Source organism: Lathamus discolor, chromosome 16 (genome assembly GCF_037157495.1).
Source record: "Lathamus discolor isolate bLatDis1 chromosome 16, bLatDis1.hap1, whole genome shotgun sequence".
Taxonomy (NCBI): Eukaryota; Metazoa; Chordata; class Aves; order Psittaciformes; family Psittacidae; genus Lathamus; species Lathamus discolor.
In genome coordinates, this window is record NC_088899.1 from 5,718,393 (window position 1) to 5,738,874 (window position 20,482).

The 20,482-nt window shown below is 50.8% G+C and overlaps 2 protein-coding genes across 4 annotated transcripts in view; one reads left to right on the forward strand and one right to left on the reverse strand.

Moving 5' to 3' along the window:
* The window catches only part of LOC136022713 (tyrosine-protein phosphatase non-receptor type 11-like), a 40,546-nt gene extending 27,915 nt beyond the window's left edge, over positions 1-12,631 (forward strand). The window contains exons 3-16 of the mRNA XM_065696374.1: positions 2,250-2,444; positions 4,514-4,706; positions 4,796-4,915; positions 5,200-5,313; positions 5,536-5,632; positions 6,146-6,225; positions 6,655-6,810; positions 7,719-7,850; positions 8,035-8,189; positions 8,397-8,464; positions 9,298-9,449; positions 9,642-9,742; positions 10,796-10,914; positions 11,255-12,631. Of these exons, the coding sequence (XP_065552446.1) occupies positions 2,250-2,444; positions 4,514-4,706; positions 4,796-4,915; positions 5,200-5,313; positions 5,536-5,632; positions 6,146-6,225; positions 6,655-6,810; positions 7,719-7,850; positions 8,035-8,189; positions 8,397-8,464; positions 9,298-9,449; positions 9,642-9,742; positions 10,796-10,880 (1,648 nt within the window). The 3' untranslated portion in view covers positions 10,881-10,914; positions 11,255-12,631. The remainder of the gene's footprint in view (positions 1-2,249; positions 2,445-4,513; positions 4,707-4,795; positions 4,916-5,199; positions 5,314-5,535; positions 5,633-6,145; positions 6,226-6,654; positions 6,811-7,718; positions 7,851-8,034; positions 8,190-8,396; positions 8,465-9,297; positions 9,450-9,641; positions 9,743-10,795; positions 10,915-11,254) is intronic.
* A 1,013-nt stretch (positions 12,632-13,644) lies between these two features.
* RNF223 (ring finger protein 223) lies at positions 13,645-18,438 on the reverse strand. Of its 3 annotated transcripts, none has more exons than XM_065696376.1 (2): positions 18,228-18,438; positions 13,645-15,520 (listed from the first exon to the last, which is right to left on the reverse strand). In XM_065696376.1, the coding sequence occupies exon 2, from the start codon at positions 15,480-15,482 to the stop codon at positions 14,673-14,675; it is 810 nt and encodes a 269-aa protein (XP_065552448.1). In that variant the 5' UTR covers positions 15,483-15,520; positions 18,228-18,438; the 3' UTR covers positions 13,645-14,672. The 3 variants fall into 3 exon arrangements, with proteins under 3 accessions (XP_065552448.1, XP_065552449.1, XP_065552447.1); XM_065696377.1 differs by lacking the exon at positions 18,228-18,438 and adding an exon at positions 15,882-16,263; XM_065696375.1 differs by lacking the exon at positions 18,228-18,438 and adding an exon at positions 15,860-16,263.
* Positions 18,439-20,482: the final 2,044 nt, after the last annotated feature.

A 20,482-nucleotide genomic window follows, 5' to 3' on the forward strand; every position in this document is an offset into this window, starting at 1 on the left:
ACAGCCTGATTCTGCTGCTAAATAGTGCTGCATCCCTATGAGAGAGCCATGTGTCCGATGGAAGCAGCCATGCCCTGCAGCTGAGTGCTTTGGGCATCTCCTTTGTGCTTTCTTTCACTTGCTAGCATGGGGAGGACACACTCCAATGGACGCTGCTAGTGTGCAGGCCAGTTGTGCTGCCCAGATTGGAGCTGCAGAGCTGACGCAAGCTTCGAGAGGAGAAAATGGGAAGGAAATGGGGGTTCATCAATGCCCTTTGTGTTTAACATGACCTGGAGGGCTCATGGGATAAATGACCCTGATTCTCTCTCTGCTTTTCATCCCTCAAAGGCCTTGGGATGGGGGTGGGTCTGTGAACTGAGCCTTTGTAGGTCCCTGATGGGGTTGGGGTGTGGGAATGGAGCTGTGGAAAGAAGGGAGCTTTTGAGCCTTGGGCCAAGTGGCCAAACCACAGCTTCATCTGCTGCCTTCTGTGCTGCATAAAGGCCCTTTGGGTCCTGCTGCTGGCGTGGAAGGCAGAAGCCACGTGCCAGCTCCTTTGGGATAAGAGGCACTGTCACTGGCTGGGATGGGAATTGAGCAGCCAGTTCTTATTTCTACCCAGTGAGATGTGCTGGAACCCTTGATGCAAACACTGCCAGGCTCTGAAGCCTCTGAATACCATGGGCTGCTGCTCATCGGTCCCCTGTAATGCAGATGGATGGTTCTACCTCCAACACCTTGTTGTGAGGACGTAGCAGGATCCAGATGCAGATATTCACACCTCAAGCCTGTTTGTTGGTCTTCTGTTGGCTTTGTTTTGCTGTTAATGTGGGATGATGGCAATGCTGTGGATGCTGTCTCCCTTGTTGTTGCCACTGATTTGGCTCTAACTGGGAATCACGTCAATGCCAGGCAGAGCACAAACTGCATTGACAAATTCCTCTTTAACAGCTGGGATGAAGGGAATGGGAATGTGGCCATCTATCAGGGCAGTGGTTTAGGGAGAACACATGACATGAGGTGACTGTGGCTTGAATGTGGCTGGGAGTGTTGCTGTCCAATCATAAGCAATGCTAATACAGGTAGCTCTGGAGGAGGAGCACATGGTGCTCTGCTAGCATAGTGCTGTTGATGTTTCTTGGGGCTCTTCAAGGCTTAAAACAGAGATCTCGTTGCCAAGTCCCATCTTGGCCTTATCTTGTCCATAGAACCAGCCCATGTGCACAAGCAGGTTAAGCACTGACTGGTCAATGGGCTGTGCTAGAGTACACAGCAGCAGCATTGGAATTCGATGACCTTTTAAGGTCCCTTCTAACTCTAATCATTCCATGATCCTATAATCTTGTGGAGCTGGGGCTGGATACCCAATAACCATCCTGATACCTCATCTTTCACTGCTACGGGGGCTGTACCCTGCTGCAGAAAAGCAGCAGGAATGGGGGATAATAACACTACAGAGACCCCATGTGTGGTCCAGCTCTTCCTTCCATTTACCCCCATGCTCGGACCACTGTAGCATTTCTAATTCCCTGCTCCATGAAGTGGCTTTTCTTACCTGGAACGCTGCTTACACCACCTCAGGTCTCCTGCATCTCACTGTCACGGTTGCTTTGGCAACAAACCGAGAGGTGCTGGTGTTAAAGCATGAGAGATGTGTCCAGGTTTCCAGATCTCTCCGATAAAGCTCATCCACCCAGCACAGGAACTGCTGCTGAGTGTGGTTAAGATGCAATTAATCTGCCTCTCACAGGTCACTGTGGCCTTCTGAGGAAGGAGAAGGGGCTTGGGTTGAGGAGGCTCTTGGAGCAGGCTGGTAAAGGCATCCGGATTCCCTTGAGCCCTGAGGGCACCGCTGGAGAGGGGAAAGCATTGAGCCTTCCAGAACAGTTCATAGGGTTTGTAAATAGGCTATGTATTGGTTTGGGTGATGTTTTTCCTCTTTCTAAGTGATTACATGATAGTGAGAACCCTTCTGCATAGAAAACTGCTCCCTGTAAAGCTGAGTAAGGTCAGAGCCTCATCCAGTGGAGAGGGTAAAGAACATAGGAAGTGGAAGGGATGGCAAAGGAGGAGTTATTCATCTCCTTTGCATGAGGTTATCTGGGAAGCAGAGCTGGCTGGGTGCTTGTGATGACCAGAGTCAGTCCTTGGCCAAGCAGCATCCGTCCCTTCCCTGCTGTGGAAGTGACGGACAGGCGGCATCCGAGCACCAGCGCTGGGTTTCCATTCCCTCATCCTTTACAGTCTCATCTCCTTTCCTTCCTCAGGAGAAACGATGAGGTGACACACATCAAGATCCAGAACACGGGGGATTACTACGACCTGTACGGAGGGGAGAAGTTCGCCACCCTCGCGGAGCTGGTGCAGTACTACACGGAGCAGCACGGGCTGCTGCGGGAGAAGAACAGCAACGTCATCGAGCTGAAGTACCCCCTCAACTGCCAGGACCCCACCTCGGAGAGGTACAGCACCTTCCAACAGCCTCTCTGTACCTGCCTTGGGCTTGGGCAGGAGCCTAAAGGGTGTCTTGGGAGGTGATGCTGCTTTTGCGACCCAAAAGATGCACACCGCTGGGATATGGTTCCTGAGCTGTGCTGCTTGCCAACACGACCAGAAGCTGGCTGGATAACAGCAAGGCTCAGGAGCTAATGCTAATGCTAATGTCACCATGTGCCAATAAGCTCTCTCTAGCTTTTAATCAAATGGGAATGTAGAACCATAGAATTGTTTGGGTTAGAATGATCTTCAAAGCTCATCTAGTCCAGCCTTCCCTATTAGATGATCTTAAGGTCCTTCCCAACCCTAACTATTCCATGAACAGGGACATCTTCAACTCAATCAGGTTGCCCAGCGCCCTGTGTGGAAAGGGTTTTACAGGTGTGTCCTTCAGGATAGCTTTGGTTTTAAAAGAGAGACCTTGTGAGTGACTCGTCTGCTGCAGATCACTGCCCTGCAGGAAGCCTTCCCCATCCCATCTCACTCTGTAGCCACTGTTCATCCCGGCAGCACCACGCCGTTGCTTTGCAGGGATGGGAATGGATGATGGGGGATGTCCCCACCGGCCTCCCCTTTCCTTCGGGACACTCCGGTGACCCATATTTCCCTTCCGCCCCCCCCATTTCCCCCAGTGTCCCATGCGCTGACAGCGGTTGAAGAGGGGAATCCCTCGTGATGCTAAAGCAGGCCCCCAGCTGTTGGTGCAGGCTGGTCTCAGTTCCCAAACCAGAGCGGAGCGCTCCTCTGCACACCGTCATGTGAGGCAATGGGAAGTGCCTCCAGCTCCCGTGCTCCCAAGGGAGGTTTCTTTGCTCATTCCCAACCCCTGGCGCGAGGAGCACGTTACAGAACCTCTGGAGAAGTGGAAACCCCCTTTAGCTGGGTTTCCCCCTCTTCTCCTGCCAAGGAAAGTCTGCCTTGGCATGGAAGCTCCAGAAGGATTCCTGCTCCAGACCACACATCTGGTGCCATCAAGAGGAAGGGAAGGGAAAGGGGCCAAGTCCTCTAAATATATGGAATGACGATGGTGTCGGAATATAGCAGGACACGTCAGGGTGGCCTGTTTCCAGCCCTGGGTGTGAATGGCAGCAGTGCTGTAAGCAGGCACTGATGTACTTCAGCGGAGGTGAAGTATAACTGCACAACTCACGCAGCACCATGATCCCAATGCCTTCCCAAGCCTGCAAGAAGGAATCTTGCTCTTTAGAGGTCGTCCCAGGCAGCTTTGTACCGCCTGCCTGTGCAGAATGCTGAGTCGGGACTCGAAGGCATCAAAGCATCACTGCGTGCTTGTTCCATAAGCTTCATCCCCTGGGACAGGGCTGCCCAGACGTGACGTGATCCCATCACATGGACCTGGGAAGGTTATTTTGAGCCTCTCTCAATTCCTGGCAGCTTGGCTGCTGGGCCAGGAGCCAGCACCTTCAGAATGGGACCTGTGGTATCTGCCAGAGCCACTGCTGAGCGCTGGGGATTGAAGCTCTGCTTCGCTCCGAGCTGTTCTTTGTGTCTGTGATGGTCCCTGAGCCATGGACAGCTGCTGTGTAGGTGAGATGTGCTGCTGTGCACTGAAGGCAGCTCACCTGGCACAGCCAGAGCATAGAGCTGGCACAGCAGTGCTCATATCTGTATGTGTTATACTCCCATCAGGAGTATGGTTGAAGGAGGGATTCTCCTCTACTTCACTCCGGGGATACCCCCCCTGCAGTCCTGTGTCCAATAAGGACTTGGATATAAGGAAGCTCTTCCCTGTGAGGGTGCTGAGGCGCTGGCACAGGGTGCCCAGAGAAGCTGTGGCTGCCCCATCCCTGGCAGTGCTCAAGGCCAGGTTGGACACAGGGGCTTGGAGCAAGCTGCTCCAGGGGAAGGGGTCCCTGCTTGTGGAACTGGATGAGCTTTCAGGTCCCTTCAACCCAAACCACTGTGGGATTCGTGCCAGTGGGCTGAGCAGTCAAACTGGGAGCCTAACGTGGGTTTGCCATGGCAGTGATTTGTGCGCTTCTGAGCTGACCTTGCTCTCCATCACTCTCCGTAGGTGGTACCATGGGCACCTCACTGGCAAGGAGGCAGAGAAGCTCCTGACGGAGAAGGGGAAACCAGGGAGCTTCCTGGTGCGGGAGAGCCAGAGCAAACCAGGGGACTTTGTCCTCTCAGTGCTGACAAATGAGGATAAGATGGAGACTGGGGACCGGAAACCACACGTGACCCACGTCATGATCCACTACCAGGTTGGGATTGTGCTATCCCTGTCCCTGCTATAGACAGATGGGATCTCAGTGTTGCCATCTCACTGTGGCTTTACCCTCCTCTCCTGCAGCCAGATGGGAAGTATGATGTAGGGGGAGGAGAGAGGTTCGACACGCTCACAGACCTGGTGGAGCACTATAAGAAGAACCCCATGGTGGAGAAATCAGGAGCTGTGGTTCATCTGAAGCAGGTAACAGCTGCTCCAGCGCATGTCTGTGGGTTCTTGCTTGCTCACGCTCCTGGGGATCTGCACTTCGGGAGCTCCCTGCTCCCAGAACATCCCATGGGCTGCTTGCTGTGCTTGTCCAGCCTCTCACTGGCTAGAGAGATCCCTGGCCCTGCCTCAAGAATGGACCCAATTCCTGCCTATGGGAATCCTTGGAGGCTCTGGCAGGAATTGAGTCCGTTCAAGGGGAAATTTACCTGTCTTTGTGTCATTGAAAGTGGTTTCTGTTCTGTCTCCATCTCTTTCAGCCGTTCAACGCCACGCGCATCAACGCAGCTAACATTGAGAACAGAGTGAAGGAGCTGAACAAGATGGCAGACCACAGTGAGAAGGCCAAGCAAGGGTTCTGGGAGGAGTTTGAGGTACCAGATGCTCCTGTGCTCTGTCCCTTTTGTGGGTGAAGAGCATCGTAGTGGCATGGGAATGTCATGGTTTCCCAGCACTGAAGTCCTCTTCCTGCCGCCACTCCCTCTGCTCTTCTCCTCATTAGGAAGCCAAGCAGCTCATCCAAAGAGCCCTTTCTTTGCCTCTGACTCCCCTTGTCTGCCCAGAACCACCTTGCTCTGTTGTGTTCTGCCCCACAGATGCTGCAGCAGCAAGAGTGCAAGCTCCTCTACCCCAGGAAGGAGGGACAGCGACCGGAGAACAAGGCTAAGAACCGCTACAAGAACATCCTTCCCTGTAAGAAGGCACTGAGTAGTGGTTTGGGGGGTTTATCACAGTTTCTGATGGCAAAACCTGGTCTTTTGGGGGATAGTTAACCCTGCAGAGCTTGCTGATTCAGCTGGGAAGAGATGCACACTGTGCTAGTGGAATGGTCCAGTTCAGTGTTCTCCATCCCGTTTCTAACCCGGTGCTTTCCTTTTACATGGGAAACTGGTGGGTTGCTCTCCTCTCTTTGTACTGTGAGCCCAAACGTGCTTCAGAGCAGCCCAGAAGTCATAGAGCCAGAGCTTCTAAAGGCAATAGTGGAACACTTGGGCTCAGGTTGGTTGCAACACTGCAGATCAATGATGCTCACCCGGGTTACTGGACTGACAACACCGCTGTGATGCGGGCAGTGTGGAAGTGCCACTAAGTGTTATCAGAGAGCATCTTACCCCCTCTCCTGCAGTGGTTACACATGTGGCTGCGAGGGCAGCAGCGACTGCCTTGTGTGTGTGACTCTCCTGTGTCCATTGGGCCTCTCTGCAGTTGATACCACACGGGTGGCGCTCCGAGACGTGGATGAGAGTGTGCCTGGGTCGGACTACATCAATGCCAACTACATCAAGGTACTTGGGAAAGGGAAGACAACATTTGGGGTTGTCCTGGTGGTTTAAGTCCTGAGGGGGTGGCCCATCAGGACCAGTGTCTTTCACTGGGTCCAGACTGTGGTTTTCTACTGTATCCCAAGGGATTGCATCGTTCTATCATGTCCTATTTGCCCCCTTCTATGAGTTTATCTCCTTTCCTACACGTCTTAAAGAGGTTCTGACCCAGACTTTCTGTTATTGAACATTATCTCTGAGGTCAAATTATAACTGTCTGTAAGCTAAGAGCTGCTTGAAGCTGTATTTCCAGCAATGCTGCTCTGGCACTTAAACACCAGCCTTTGGGAAACCTTATTCCAGCCGCATCCGCCTGCAAGTGCATTAAAGCAGTTGTCATTCCTCACTCCAGCATCATTGGCTTCATTGTGCCTCCTCTCCTTTGCTCCTCAGAGCATCCCTGAAGACGGAAGGAACTCGGAGCACTGCAAGATCTATATAGCCACCCAGGGCTGCCTGCAGACAACAGTGAACGACTTCTGGACCATGGTGTATCAAGAGAACAGTCACGTCATTGTAATGACAACCAAGGAGGTGGAGCGGGGCAGGGTGAGCGCTTGCAGGGTGCTGTCACCAAGTTACCTGGTACTGACAGGGTTAGGTTGTCTCTGGTTAGCTTGCGTTTAATTTCTCCTCTCTCTTGTGACGTTGCTTTAGCTCTTCTGCGTGAAGGACATGTGCCACAGCCCCATAAGTACTAATGGGGTGTCCCTCATGACTTGCTTCAAGTGGGTAGGGGTTTATTCCTATGCCTTCAGGGCAATTGCAGGTTGCAGAGAGAGAAAGCATTGAGCTTGTTATAGCAAGCTGGAGAGCAAGGAGCGGAGGCTGTAAGCTGTGTGAAGCATGAAAGTAATTATACAAGCTGTGTACCACCTGTATGCGTTTCACCAGGAGTGGGTTGGTAGAGGCCAAGGAATACAGTGAAGTTCCATGCAGAGCCGTTTACAAGCACTGCCTTCTGTAGTTCATTATGGTTGGCACCAGTGGCTTTGCTTTGGAATGAGAGGGAGGCTGTGATTGCAGCAGCCCAGTGCAGAGATGAGAGATGGCTCCACTCACAAACCACCTCTCGTGTTGGCAAAGTCACGGCAAAGAGGGATGTGCTGGAGGGCAGGAGGGGTATAGGCAGACCTGCAGCCCCTTGGGATGGAGGCTTGGCTCAGGAGTTAGGCAAAGACCAGACCAACAGCTCAGTGCTGTGTGTTAAGTCTTTACCCTTGCCAAAGCAATACCTGAGGCTGGGGCTAAGGAGGGAGATTCCCCTCGGGATCATGTTCTTCCTATAGGAATAGCCCTTTCTGGTACAAAGGAAATCTGTGTATGTGTGATCTCCTTTAAACCACTGCACTGGGGCTCCCCACCATTGGAATGCAGCAGCATCCTCTGAGCAAGGCGCTTGGGGATGCACCCTCCATCTCCCCATCCACTAATGGTGTGACCTGGTGCTGGTGCAGAACAAGTGCTTCCGTTACTGGCCGGACAAGGGCTGCACCAAGGAGTACGGGTGCATCTGCGTGCGGAACGTGAGCGAGCGGGAGGCCCAGGGCTATTACCTGCGGGAGCTGGAGATCCTCAGGACCGACAGGGTGAGTGCTGCTGCTGCCTGCCCACTGGGCATCCATGGGGAGGGAGATGGGGCTCCGCTGTTTGCTTGCTGGGTGTTTGTAATGGTCCCATTGCCGGGCCACACTGCCCAGCTTTGATAAAGGGAAAGGATGGAGAGACATAATAGGAGGGTTTATGGATGTGGTGGATGTCTGTTCCCTGCAGGATGAGCGCCCGAGGCTGGTGAAGCACTATCAGTACTTCAGCTGGCCAGACCATGGGGTGCCCAATGAGCCTGGAGGGGTTCTGAGCTTTCTGGACCAAGTGAATCGGGCACAGAGAAGCATTCCGGACACGGGGCCGATCATAGTGCACTGCAGGTATGGACCAGGAGGCTGGCAGTGGGGCACTGCAGTGGGGATGGGTGATAAACACCTGCCTCCTCCTCTAAGGGTCAGCCTTTTGCTGGGCTTATCATAGAATCATGGAATGGTTTGTGTTGGAAGGGACCTTAAAGCTCATCCAGTTCCAACCCCCTCCCAAAGGCAGGGGTGTCTTCCATTGATTTTATTCTTCTCCCTCTCCAGTGCTGGAATAGGACGCACGGGCACCATCATAGTGATAGATATTCTGGTGGATATTATTCACAGGCAAGGTATGTCTTCCTTATGGCTATCTCGTGGCTTTCGCTGTTTGCCTTGCTCTGACTGGTCATGGGTTAACCCTGCTCTTGTGGATACAGGATCTCCAAGCAGTGGGTTTAACTTGTCTGGGAGACAGCGGGCTTAGCCTTAGCCTGAATGCAGGGTGAGAAGGGCTTTTGTATGATGCCCATCTCCCTGTTTCTCTATAGGAGAGGAAATGGAGTTTTATCATAATGAAACAGCAACTCCAAATGGGTGTGCACATGGATAGCACTGTAGCAGGGGTCAGCAACATGCACAGGAGAGTCTTCCCATTGGCATCAATGGGGCCAGGATTTCAAGGTCTCTTGAGCCACCCCCTTTATTGAGGGCAGAGGGAAAGAGGCTCAGTAAGGCTGTAACTCCAGTAGCTCATTTAGAAAGGAGGCCCGTGGACTCTTCTGTGTAGAAGGGCTGTCACCTTCTCCTGAAAGCCTAGAGATGTTATGGAGCTCTCTGTGGTATCTCTGTGCATGGTCCAGGAGCCTTGAGGCAGGTGGATGCTCTTCAGCAATGGTACCTTCATCCCTGGTTCTATCTAGTTCATAAACCATGCAAGGGTGCTAAGTCTGGATCTGTAGCAAGCTGCTGTAGAATAGACCTAATTCCCCTTTCCCTTGCTCCAAGCAAGTCCTCCCTGCCTTATGCCTCAGCCACCACAGTCCAAGGGTAAAAAGCATCTCCAAGGCACCGAGATGCACTAAACCCTTTTGATTTTTTGAAAAGCTTTTCCAAGTTATCCTAAGGAAACGGTTTTGCAACCAAATTCCCACTCCCTGAATGTGCCCTTCTCATTCCCGAGCAGGGCTGGACTGCGACATCGACATCCCCAAAACCATCCAGATGGTGCGGAGGCAGCGCTCAGGGATGGTGCAGACAGAGGCCCAGTACAAGTTCGTTTACATGGCTGTGCAGCAGTACATTGAGGCTGAGCAGAAGAGGTTGGAGGAAGAACAGGTAAGTCCCATTCAGCTGGATTGGGAAAGCCAGGGCAGAACTTGGCTTGCACCGAGCATCACTTCTGCCTTCTCTCTGGAGCCCAAATCCTGCCCTAAAGACGTGGGAATAAGCCCATAGCCCTGCTTCCTGCTGGCATATGGGATATTGTAAGGCTTTCTTCTAGGAAGGGGTCTTTGCTTTCTCTTTCAGAGGAATAAAAGGAAAGAGCGGGACTACTTGAATATTGGCTACTCTCCCATGGAAAAGGGCAGAGCCAAGGGACAGCCCCCTTCCCCACGGACCCACACTGTGTAAGCTGAACGTCTCTTTGCCAAGGATAAGAACTTGATCAGTAGAAAGAACAGCTTGAGTGAAGTATTTAACCCTTGCCAGCCTGTCTCTTCCATACCTGACACTTAACCAGCTGCCAGCATCCTATGGGAATGGTTAAAACCAACCAGATGATCCCAGCACAGTGGTGGTAGCATCTTCCTTGTGTGCTATGCTTTGGGAAAGGAGAGGAGGAAACAGGTCCCAGCCTTTAGTGAGTAGAGCCCCATATCCTTGGCTCTAGAGAATGAGCTGAAAGCTGTGCTACTGCCACTGAGCATCTCTTACAGCAGAATGTGAAAGAAGATGAGAGCAGAGGGAGGTGGATTCGCACCCATGTGCTAAGTAGCATGAGTTCCTTATATAAGCAGAGAGAAAATACCCCAGATTATGTGTTTTCCTCTTGCCCCAAGTGATGGGACAGCAGTAAGTGATGGAGAGGGGTCATAAGATGAAGGAGAGTGGGCAGGGACATGTGTCTGCTACATAAAATCAGAGCTTTTGGGCACTTTGAGTTTCAGGGTTGGTTTTGAAAGGAGCAAGGGTGGGTGTTAAAGTGGAGGCAGAAAAGCTGTTGCTGAGCTCATGCAGAATCAAAGATCCAGCTGAGAAGAAGACAAAAGAGATGTCATGTATTCTGTCCTATGTGTCCAGCTTTGGGCATCAAACCTCCTTTAGACGTACTTGGATCTGGCCTTTAAAGCAGCCCTCTCCTTTCCTTAGATCCAGACAAACTGGGTATGTAGAGAAAGGAAGAGTAGGAAAATACCAGGATCTGTATCCACTGATCCAACAGAAACTGCATCCATGAAAGGCTGATGCAGAGGAAGGTGCAAAGCTCCATCCTCAGGCTGTATTTGAACCCAAGGCGGGGGTGTCCCAGCTGGAAGGAGAGGAAAACAAGGATTGAAAACAGCAGGAAGCTTGATGTCATCCTATCCACAAGGTTGGGGAGGGCCAAAGGGAGCTTGGCTGGGCCATTACCTGCCTCAGAGCAGGGAGGCTCTTGATGTTAAGGCTTTGTTTCTTGACAGGGTTGATGATGAGTCAGCTTCCGTCTATGAGAACCTGAACATCAAAAGCCCAAAGGTTTCAGGGATGAGTAACACGGGGCGATAGAGGAGCCGGCGTGAGCTGCGTGGAGGCTGTACAGGTAGGAACACTTGCCCTGCTTAACCGAGTGTCACCACGGTCCATTCACATCGTGCAGCTCTCTGTGGCTCTGCCTGCGCGGAGGAAGGCAGCCGAGCTGGGATGGAGCCTAAAGATGTGGCTGTGGCCAGATGGGAGAACAGGGTAATGAGATCTCGGCAGGGAAGCACACTGACATCACCAGTGAGGGGGGAGAGCTGCTGCTGGGCTGTTATGCAGGCAGCTGTCAGACACGCAGAACAGGACTGTGCTAGCAGGAGAGACCTGGCTCTGTCACCTACCCCTGCACTCTTCTCCCGGTTACAGCCCATCCCACCCTTCTCCCTTCCTTTGGAACGCAGGTTTTACAGTGTTTACGTCCACCCTTTCCAAGTCCTGCGGCTGCAGACGGTTTCTTTTGCCTTCGCGAGCACCTTGGATTCAGCGAGGAAGCAAGAAGCTGAGTAAGAAGCAAGCAGAGTCTGCACCTACGAACATGCCTTGACTTAACTTATGCATGAGAAGGACCTTGTCCCCTTCTCCCCTGGAGCAGGAGGTTGAGGTTTATATGGAAGTGCCTCTGGACATTCATTAGGCATCAAGGCTCAGTTTTAATGACTTGGGTTTTAATTTAAGATCCTTGGTTTTTTACACACAGATTGTTCAAAGGAATGGAAAGGGCTGTTTGCTTCGGAGCTTCCCCAGGGTTGCCCATTTAGGGCATTAGTAAAACGTTAGTACACTCTAATGGTTTCATTAGGTCAATCATTTCTAAGCTTAGAAGTGTTCTTAGACTAAATCCTGGCGTAACTTTGCTGCCTGTGAGAAAGGGAGAGAAACAGCCCTGCATAGACCTGGGTATTTGCACCTCTGTGGATTCTCCTTCTCACACTTCCTTTTGGCTGTACCAGTTGTAGATGTCTATGCAACCCTGCCAAAGCACACCGAGCAGTCCCTGCTGCTGTCCTAGCACAGCAGTTGCACGTGTGTGTGTGCCTGAGAGCCCACAGACTGCTCTGCCTGTGGGTTTTATAGCAGAGCTGAGAGGCAGAGGTGAGCATCCCCATCCTTAGGGGGGTCTGAATGTGAAATCCCACCTGGCTGAAGGGTGCTGAAGCAGCTTTGGCTGCGTGCTGTGCTGTTAGCCACCCCTAGGGAGTAACAGCCTAGGGTGCTAATCTGAGCTGAACCTGTTAAGCTGGGCCCCTCTAAGCTTGATGCAGCTCTGCATTACCTTGCTGCATGACCTCTTCCCCCCCACCTTCAACTCTATGACAAGGCAAGTGTTGCGTCTGCTGAGTAGGGGTGTTGTAGGAGTGTTTGTGACTTGACCAGTGCCATGAAGACGAGTGTGTTACTGAGTGGAGTATTCCAGCTCTTGCTGATAACTCTTGACTTGCGACTGCCAGTGCTTCCTGCTGTTCCAGCCCTAAAGGCCAGCAAATAGTCCTGCCAAAGAACCCCTTCCCGCAGGATTCATCAGTGCCCGACTCTGTGGGGAGCTTTGGGGCTGAGTGCTGGTGCCAGAACCTCCAGAGCGTGCATGGGGCTGGTGTTGATGTCCCCCTGATCTGGAGCTGGGTGGACTTGCTGCATGGTTGGGGTGTTAGTGCCTGGAGTGCCGGCTCCAAGTGTTGACATACCTTGGCTGTATTTCCTGGCTGGTCTTTCTGCTCCCTTGTCACAGGGACAGGAGAACTGTTTCTTCTTATTGCACTTTGAATAAATGTTGAATATTCTGGAGGCTTTTTTCTTCGTTGGGAATGTGACTGACGGTTGGTGTGGACAGCGGGGCATTCTGATGTCTCCCATCACCAAATGCTATTGCTGAGGGCCCTGTTTTCACCTCGCTTCTGTTGACTCCTCCTTTTGACTATGCACGAGTGAGAGGTTCAGCTGCCTGTGAGCTAAACCTTCAACCTTGGCTTCCAAGTACATGGGGAGAAGGGGAGGTGCAAAGGGACATCCATAAGGATGCTGTGACAAACTACTAGGAACGTTGTTCTGTGAGAACATCTCTCTGGCCCATTCACCATCACAACAATAGATTTTAGGAGGCTGGAGATGTTATTTCCCTCTCCCCTGCCTCATCAGTGGGAGTTGGATGGTACAAAGATGTAGTGACGAAGAGTTTCATCTCTTTAGTGTCTGTTTGCTGGGCTTGGTATCAAATGCACCTGGGGAAACTGGAAGTGCCTTCTCTGCCTTAAGCCTTGAGTCCCTTTTTGCCAAGAACACGCATAAATTGGTGCTGGGAAGCATCCTTTCAGTGGCAATGGACAGCGGGATCCAAGTGAGAATCCCTGTCAAGGTTAATAATGCCTTTGGCAGAAGCTGTGACGGTGCCTGGAGTAGTTCCTGCAGACACAGATCAAACCAGCCTGGAGCTGAACAACAAAGATCCAGCTTCCCACAGAGGGTTCGCATAGCAACAGACTTGAGCTGCTTCAGCCTTTTCTGCTCCAAATTAGATTTCCAGGGAAGGGAGACTGGAAGCATCTTTCCCCCAGCTGGGAAGAAGCAGAACATGAGCAGTCTTTGCAGCGTCTCATCTTCCAGGTCGAATCAGGTAAGCGCAGAGGGATGTGGAACCTGGGATAACACCATGGAGATGGTTAAGTGTGAATTTACAGGGTAAAGCTGGGTTGTACAACACTGGCGCAGGCATGCGGTGTAGCTCCATGATCTGGGAATGCTGCTGGACTCAGGACTACTACGTGCCCACCTCCAACTGCAAGTAAGAAGGGGAATGTGGAGTAATTGCCACGAATGGACACCTTGGGTTGTATAAAACATAATTTAATACATACATGTATGGTACTTGCATACAATACTGTCTTACATCCATGTGCTGGAATAGAAAACATATAATTGTAAGTTGCCTTCATCATGAAGACTTTAATCACTGTCAGATCACTGCATTAAATACAAATAGAGTGTAAGCAACTGGCCTGTGTCTTAATACTGACACATTTGATGATTAGGAGGGTAAAGCTTCTGTCATTTTGGCAGCAGTTTGCCTTTGAGAAGCATGAAGGAAGTTTGCTGATGAATTAACTTGAGGGAGGGTTATACTGCCATGTACAGTGCCTAAAAACTTCCCCCCCACCATGTTCAGAGTTGCTTTCCAGGTAGGAATGAGTGATTTTTAAGCATCTCCTTAAGGGAAAAGCAAGTAGAATGGGTTCTCTGTTCTGTTCCCAAGCTTATCGGGATGGTAACACACCTGGGGTGATGGGTAGCGGTGGCAGATCCATGTTTGGTCAGCAGGAGGCAGCATTTACACCTCCAACATGGAATAACACAAAGGAAATGTTCCAAGCGTGTGGCATGAGGATGATTTTCATCTGTTTCTATGCCTTTGACATGTCTTTACCCTCCCAATCCCAGCTCCTCTTAGGAATAATCATGTAGATCCTTCAGTTTGCAGAAATAGCCCTTTATTCCCTGAGGGAGTTAGAGGAATTGCACCCACTGTCATCTGGTACCCAGTCAGGATGGCACAGAGGGCAGACAGTCCCAGAAACCTTCAGAGTTCTGCTTTCCATGGGGATTTTGGTAGCAGGATGCTGCAGCAGCTCCTTGGAGCATTCCAGGACTGAAGACAGCTTGGCAGGGATGTATTTCAGTAGAGCTCCTGAAGGTGATGCATGTGTTCAACCTAGGAGTGTGGGGAGTGGGCCATGAGGTCTTCCAGGACCAAGGAATGCTGTTGGAGCAGCAGCCCTGTTCCCACCTCCACGATGTGCTGCTAGATGGGAGCAAGGAGCTGCTTTGCTGCTACTGGAAAGGGAGTTGTGTCACTGGTGTCGCTGCCGTGGTGTGTTTAGGGGGAAGATACTCAGGTCTGCTCATGGCAACAGTCCTTGTGAAGCACCGGAGGTTCCCTGTCTTCAGGGCACACTGGACTGGCCACAGAATGATGCAGAAGAGGATGATGATCAAGGCAGAGAGGAGGACTATGCGCTTCCAGTCATCACACATGTCACAGCGGGACAGCCTCCCAGCTAACCCTGTTGGGGGGGGCTCTGAGCTTTCTGGCTTGCTCATGGCAACATCGATGGAGATACAGGAGTCTGGATCCTCGGGGTCATCGGATGACTGACGGCAGCACAGCTTGGTCCCTTCCATCCACAGCACCTTCTCCTGCTGGAGCTCGGGAGGCAATGTGGCAAGGAGCTCCTTACTGGTTTCCAGTGCTGGGGCACCTTCCAGAGGGATGCTGGTCAACTGCCTGCAGAAGGGGCAGGGGAGCTGGTCCTCTGGTTGGTTCGGGGGCAACCCCGTGCTCAGACGGGCTACACATTCCAGGCAGAAAACATGGGAGCATTGGAGCAGTTTGGGTGTCTTGAAGGTGTTGTCGTAGGTGTTGAAGCAAATGGAACACTCAACAGGAGAGGCTGGCTTTGGAGAGGTTGGGTTCGGAGAGCCAGGCTTGTCGGTTGGGGATCTCGCCTTCCTCTTGCCATCTCCTGGGGAGGTGACAACAATGGGGCTGATGGGGATGGGGATTTCATTTGGAGAGGCAGGGACCGGGCTGGTGGGAGACTCCGCCGTGTTGGAATGCCATAGGTGTGTGAAGCACGACATGATGGTGCCCGGGGAAATAAAGAGAGCCCTGGGAGACTCTAGGAGAGAAGAAAACCACAGCCTCCATTTTAACCAATGTGAAGACACCCATCACCACACCTGCGTTTAACCCCTTAAAAGAAACCAAGAGCAAGTTCGTGACTTCCAATGCATCCTGAGCCTGGAATAGATCCCTTCTAGAGATGAGAACGACACAGGTAGCCTGGTCGAAGCTGATACCGAAGGTGAAGTTATAAACATCCTGCACAGAAGCAAGCAACCAGCAGAGCTCCACCATCCAGCCAAAGCCTTTCCACCAGAACCACCATGAGAGATGGGCGCAGTCTTTCCCCGTCCATGCCTCCCTCTGGGCAGATAAAAACACAACAAGAACCTACCCCGGCTGGTGCTCCCCGATACCTGCGCAGGGAGGAGAGCAGAAGACTCCATGAGGTCAAGTAGGGACCTCGCTATGGCAGCCTATTAGGCTGGGAGGCACTCAGATATTATGGTGGCAGCATGGGCAAAGCCTAAGAGACAGATAACACTATTCAGTTGTGGAGGTAGCGAGGTGGGGGGGGTGAACCTCTTCTCTCTGGTGTGCTCATAGAGGTTGTGCCTTGGAGCATGGTTCTAGGAGGTGAGGCACCACTGTGATGCTGCCTGGCTTTGTGGATCCAGAGCGGGATTGAGCTCCCTCATCTCACAGGAGAACCCAAGGGAAGAGAGGACACAGTTTAGCGCATCCTCGGCCACAGGCAGCGCAAAGAGCATCGATACTTGTCACCATGACACAGCAAGAAAAGCAATGGCCCTGGTGCGGGAATAAGGGGAATTCTCCACTATTTCCTTGTTGCTCTGGTTTCCCTCAGGAAACACAGCTCTCCCCTGCGCTCAGCCCCTGGGCAGTGCCAGCACAGCCCTTGAGAGCTGCCACGTGCACTCCGCATTGTCATGGCACGCAAGCAGGAACCCTGGGTAGCTGGTACTGCAGTTCAAGTCATCCTAAGCTAGACATGCAGCTCTGCAGGCATTCTGGGACTCAGATACACGACTTCTGTGCTATTGAGCCCTGCTACCTGAACAGTAGCAATTCCCAGCTCGATGCCGTGTGCCTGGGGAGCATTCCTGTAGGCTGCGTCACTGAACTGGCTGGGCTTGATTCTTCCTGTTGGGAGATTTAAGCCATGACAAGCCAAGAAGGTTCCGATTGCTGCTGTAATTATAGGGCTCCATTATCCGGCAGTGGCTCACCAGTATAGGCTAGAGACTCCACATCCCTGCATTAAAGGCTAATTTAAGGTATCAGAAGGACTGGGTATTCCTTATATTGCACAAAAAAGTCTCCATTATTTAGGAATGAGGTATTCTCCCATCACAGCTCGCACTGCCAGAGCTGAAACCAACTCTAAGAACCTTCCTTCTTCTCTTATTCCAAACGCAGCCATTCTTAGGAAGCCTCAAGTTAAATTCCCACTCACAGATGCACCCTTTAGCACGTTGTAATCTTTCTTTAATGCAGTTTTTCTCTGACTAAAGATCACCGTGCATGTTTTAGCACTATCTGGCAGATGCTGATGAATTCCAAATCCAATTGGCACAGAAATAAGGGAAACCCCTGAGGTTTGTGGGTGTTTTTCCCCCACTAAATCTTCTGGTTTGCAGAACTCCATCCCCTACACCCAGTTCTTTGCAGTGCCCCAGCTTGGAGTGCTTGTGCAAAATAAGCAGCACCACCAGTGGCATAAGGTAACCTCCGAGAGAGCCTTTGCTTATGATACTGATAAAGCTGCTCTGTTGGGGGTTTTACTGGGTTGTAATCTGGCAGCTGTAGCAACAGCCTTATCGTGACAGTAAAGCTTGAGGAAGTTTACTCACAATATTTGCTTTGAAATGAAGGTACCAGCTTTTGTTCACAATTTCCTTCTGTTAAAGGTGATTGTGACACTGTAGATGCTTTTTAGTTCTAATACAGTTAGAGTCTACTTATTTTTACCACTATCTTGGTGCTATGGGGCTCCTTGATCAGAAATGATGCAGGTAGCCTTAAACTGGGAAGATATGAAGAGTACAGAGCCAAGGCTTGCTAAGCTTGGAGGGTCCCAAGCACAGACTGGTTTAGGCTGGAAAGGGACCTTAAAGCTCCTCTACTTCCAACCCCCTTCCACTAGAGCAGGTTGCTCCAAGCCCCATCCAGCCCGGCCTTGAACACTGCCAGGGATGGGAAATCCATGTTATTATGTGTTTATTATTAGGAAATAAACCAGTGAAGGCATCCAGTGTGGAATCTCAACAGAATCAGTTAGGATCTGGGGGTTTGATTGTTTTCCTGTTGGTTTGGGGTTTTTTACACTACACAATCACATTACTTATGTATTTTTTACATACAGACTAGTATCTTCCGTTGTTCAGACCTCCCTGGTCACACTGCAATTCCTCAGCCCTGCACCTATTCCCCTCGCTTTCCCAGCTTTTCCCTGGGCTTTCCAAAACCCTTGGGAACATCAGTAAATAACTAAACCATCCAGGTGAGAGCCAGAAACCCAGATTTAAAACTAAGCGTGATTCTTAAATGATTCTATGAACTTCTACGATTCCTTTTTACTTCCCAACAACCTCTAGGAAATTTCTTTCCACGCCATAAAGCCCCACAGAGGAGAACACGCCGTTATGATATTGGCCATGTAATATGATTCTCTAATGGTATCTTAGAACCACCAACTACACAGCAAGTTAAGAGGTGTACAGATTAAAGTCTATAAATACCTGTTCAAAGTGCTGCTTAGGAGGAGGAAAGCATGTTCCAGGCTCTTGATTTCTACCCCTGAAGAGTCTTCTCTCCAGAGGACAGGCTTAGTGTCTTGTATTATAAGTTGCCTTCTGGTTTCCCAGCTCCCTGGTTGCTTCCTGACTTGTTTCCAGCACGGTAGGTCTGCGTACAAGTGGCCCTGCTGCTGTAATTCAGGTATCTTTTATACCTTCCTGTCCAGAGGTGACTTACCTGCTCCACCTGCCTTTCCCCATCACCACTGAATCACTCCACCGGCTGCGAGCACGCTCCCGCTCCGGCCGGTTCCTGTGTGACAAACAGGGCAGGCTGGAATGCTCCTGATAAGGGGCAGTGCTGCGAGGAAGAGATGTTGGAAATGTTTACTTCTTCATCTTCTCCGACCGGGGAAGGCCTTTTGCTTTCAAATCCTTGCAATTCTTCAACCCGCTTTGAGGTTTCTTCATCGCTCTTTGTAATCTGGTCTGGTTTGGGCAAGGTGTTTTCACAGGGCTGCAAGTTTCAGGACCACCTGGAAGCAGTGATTGTTGCTCTCTTGTTTCTTCACTGGGGACAAATCATCTGAAAGTGCCTCAGATTTACAGGATTCTGACACTCAAATTCCTTGTCATTGCTTGAGGAAAAAGATATTGTTGCAATAGAATCATAGGATCAGAATGGCTTGTGTTAGAAGGGACCTTAAAGCTCATCCGGTTCTGACCCCCTGCCACAAGCAGGGACACCTTCCACTAGAGCAGTATAAAATCCAGTATAAATCTGAAAGCCAGGAGGCTGTACCACTCTACACAGTCATCTATCTGCTTCAAGCTCCTATAGAGTGTATGGAGGGGAAGGAATGTCATTCTTTCCAGCTTTTGCTATAACTGACATAGAGAAATATTATTTGATCTGCAAATCTTTTGCGGTTCAAAGGACATCCGTCCATGAGCCAGGAAAAAGAACCAACAGATTCACACTCAAGTGCAGATAAGGAAACAAGTGTGTGTGTGTTGAGGGGGAAAAAATGAATAGTCAGAATTTAGCCTAGATCATGTATTTGCAAATACTACTTTGGACAAAGAAGTGTCTAAATCCCATGGACTTTAGTGGCAGTTGGATACAGCTCACTTTGGCTTCCACATTCTTCTGCTTCAGGTCCCACTGTTCAGTTCTAGTGAGCTGAAAGCCAGAAGGAGGCTTTTAAGGATGTTGAAATTACCAGAGTTTTAAATCAGTTTTAAGGTTAAAAGTGAAGTTCCGTGACCCATCCACAGCTAGAAGGACCTGGTCTGAAGCATTGCTCCTCCACACTGAGCTCCGTGGGTGACTCTAGAAGACAAACACCTCAATGGATAATTCAAGTTAAATCCAAACCTTCCCAGATCTGCATCCCAATGGTACAGTTCCCTCATCAGAGTGCACGTATAGCATAGGAATAACAACCCACACACTAGACTGAGCATGCAATGCCAGCATGGTCTACTCCCCATCTATTTATGTTGCTGTTGAGGGATGAGTGAGGCTGGGAAGCAAACACTGCCTAGAGCTGACAGAGCAGGATGTCTGATGAATGGATGTAAATCGGTTTTAGAAGGCTTGCTCACTTAGTCACCTGCATAAGCACTTGGGTAAACTGGGCTCAAAATTAACAGCATTTCAGTAACATATCAGGGGGTTGGACTAAATGACCTTTGAAAGTCCTTTCCAGCCCAAACTAATCTATGATCCATGGCAGGGGGGGTTGGAACTGGATGATCTTAAGGTCTTTTCCAACCCTAACTGTCCTATGATTCTATGTTACATTGGGTAACACAGTGAGGAACAGAAGTCCTTGTTTTGGGTCTGGCTGAGATCCTCTGCCCTGGTAGTGAAGAACAGTGATTCACTTTATGGTCATGCTCTAAAGACAGGCATAGGCACATTTTAAGCCCTTTACCCACCGACAAGACCAGGGCTGTCAGCAGCCCACTGCTATTTCAGCATTTCAGAGGCTGCTTTCCCATCAGCTTCACCGTGGAATGGGTTGAGTCCAACTCAGAAGGTGAGAGCCTGGGGCAAACTGGGCCGCCCCACACGTACCCGCACATTCCTCCCTTTGCAAGGACACAGGGGGTGTGCAAGGCACCGAGCGTGCCAAGACCGGCTCCATACTGGGATGACGAGGAGGGTTTGGCTTCCAAAAGTGAGTGGGAGGCTTGCTGTTATTTTTATCTTTCGCTTGGAAGAATAGACTGAGCATGGCCGGAGCTGCAGC

What these genes read in the sequence shown, in the direction of transcription:
- RNF223 (XM_065696375.1), bottom strand. Translation starts at nt 15,911, where the DNA reads ATGGAGTCTTCTGCTCTCCTCCCTGCGCAGGTATCGGGGAGCACCAGC. An exon ending in ATCGGGGAGCACCAGCCGGG is followed by an intron (nt 15,521 to 15,859) that starts GTAGGTTCTTGT and finishes CTTCTCTCCTAG; the next exon opens with AGTCTCCCAGGGCTCTCTTT.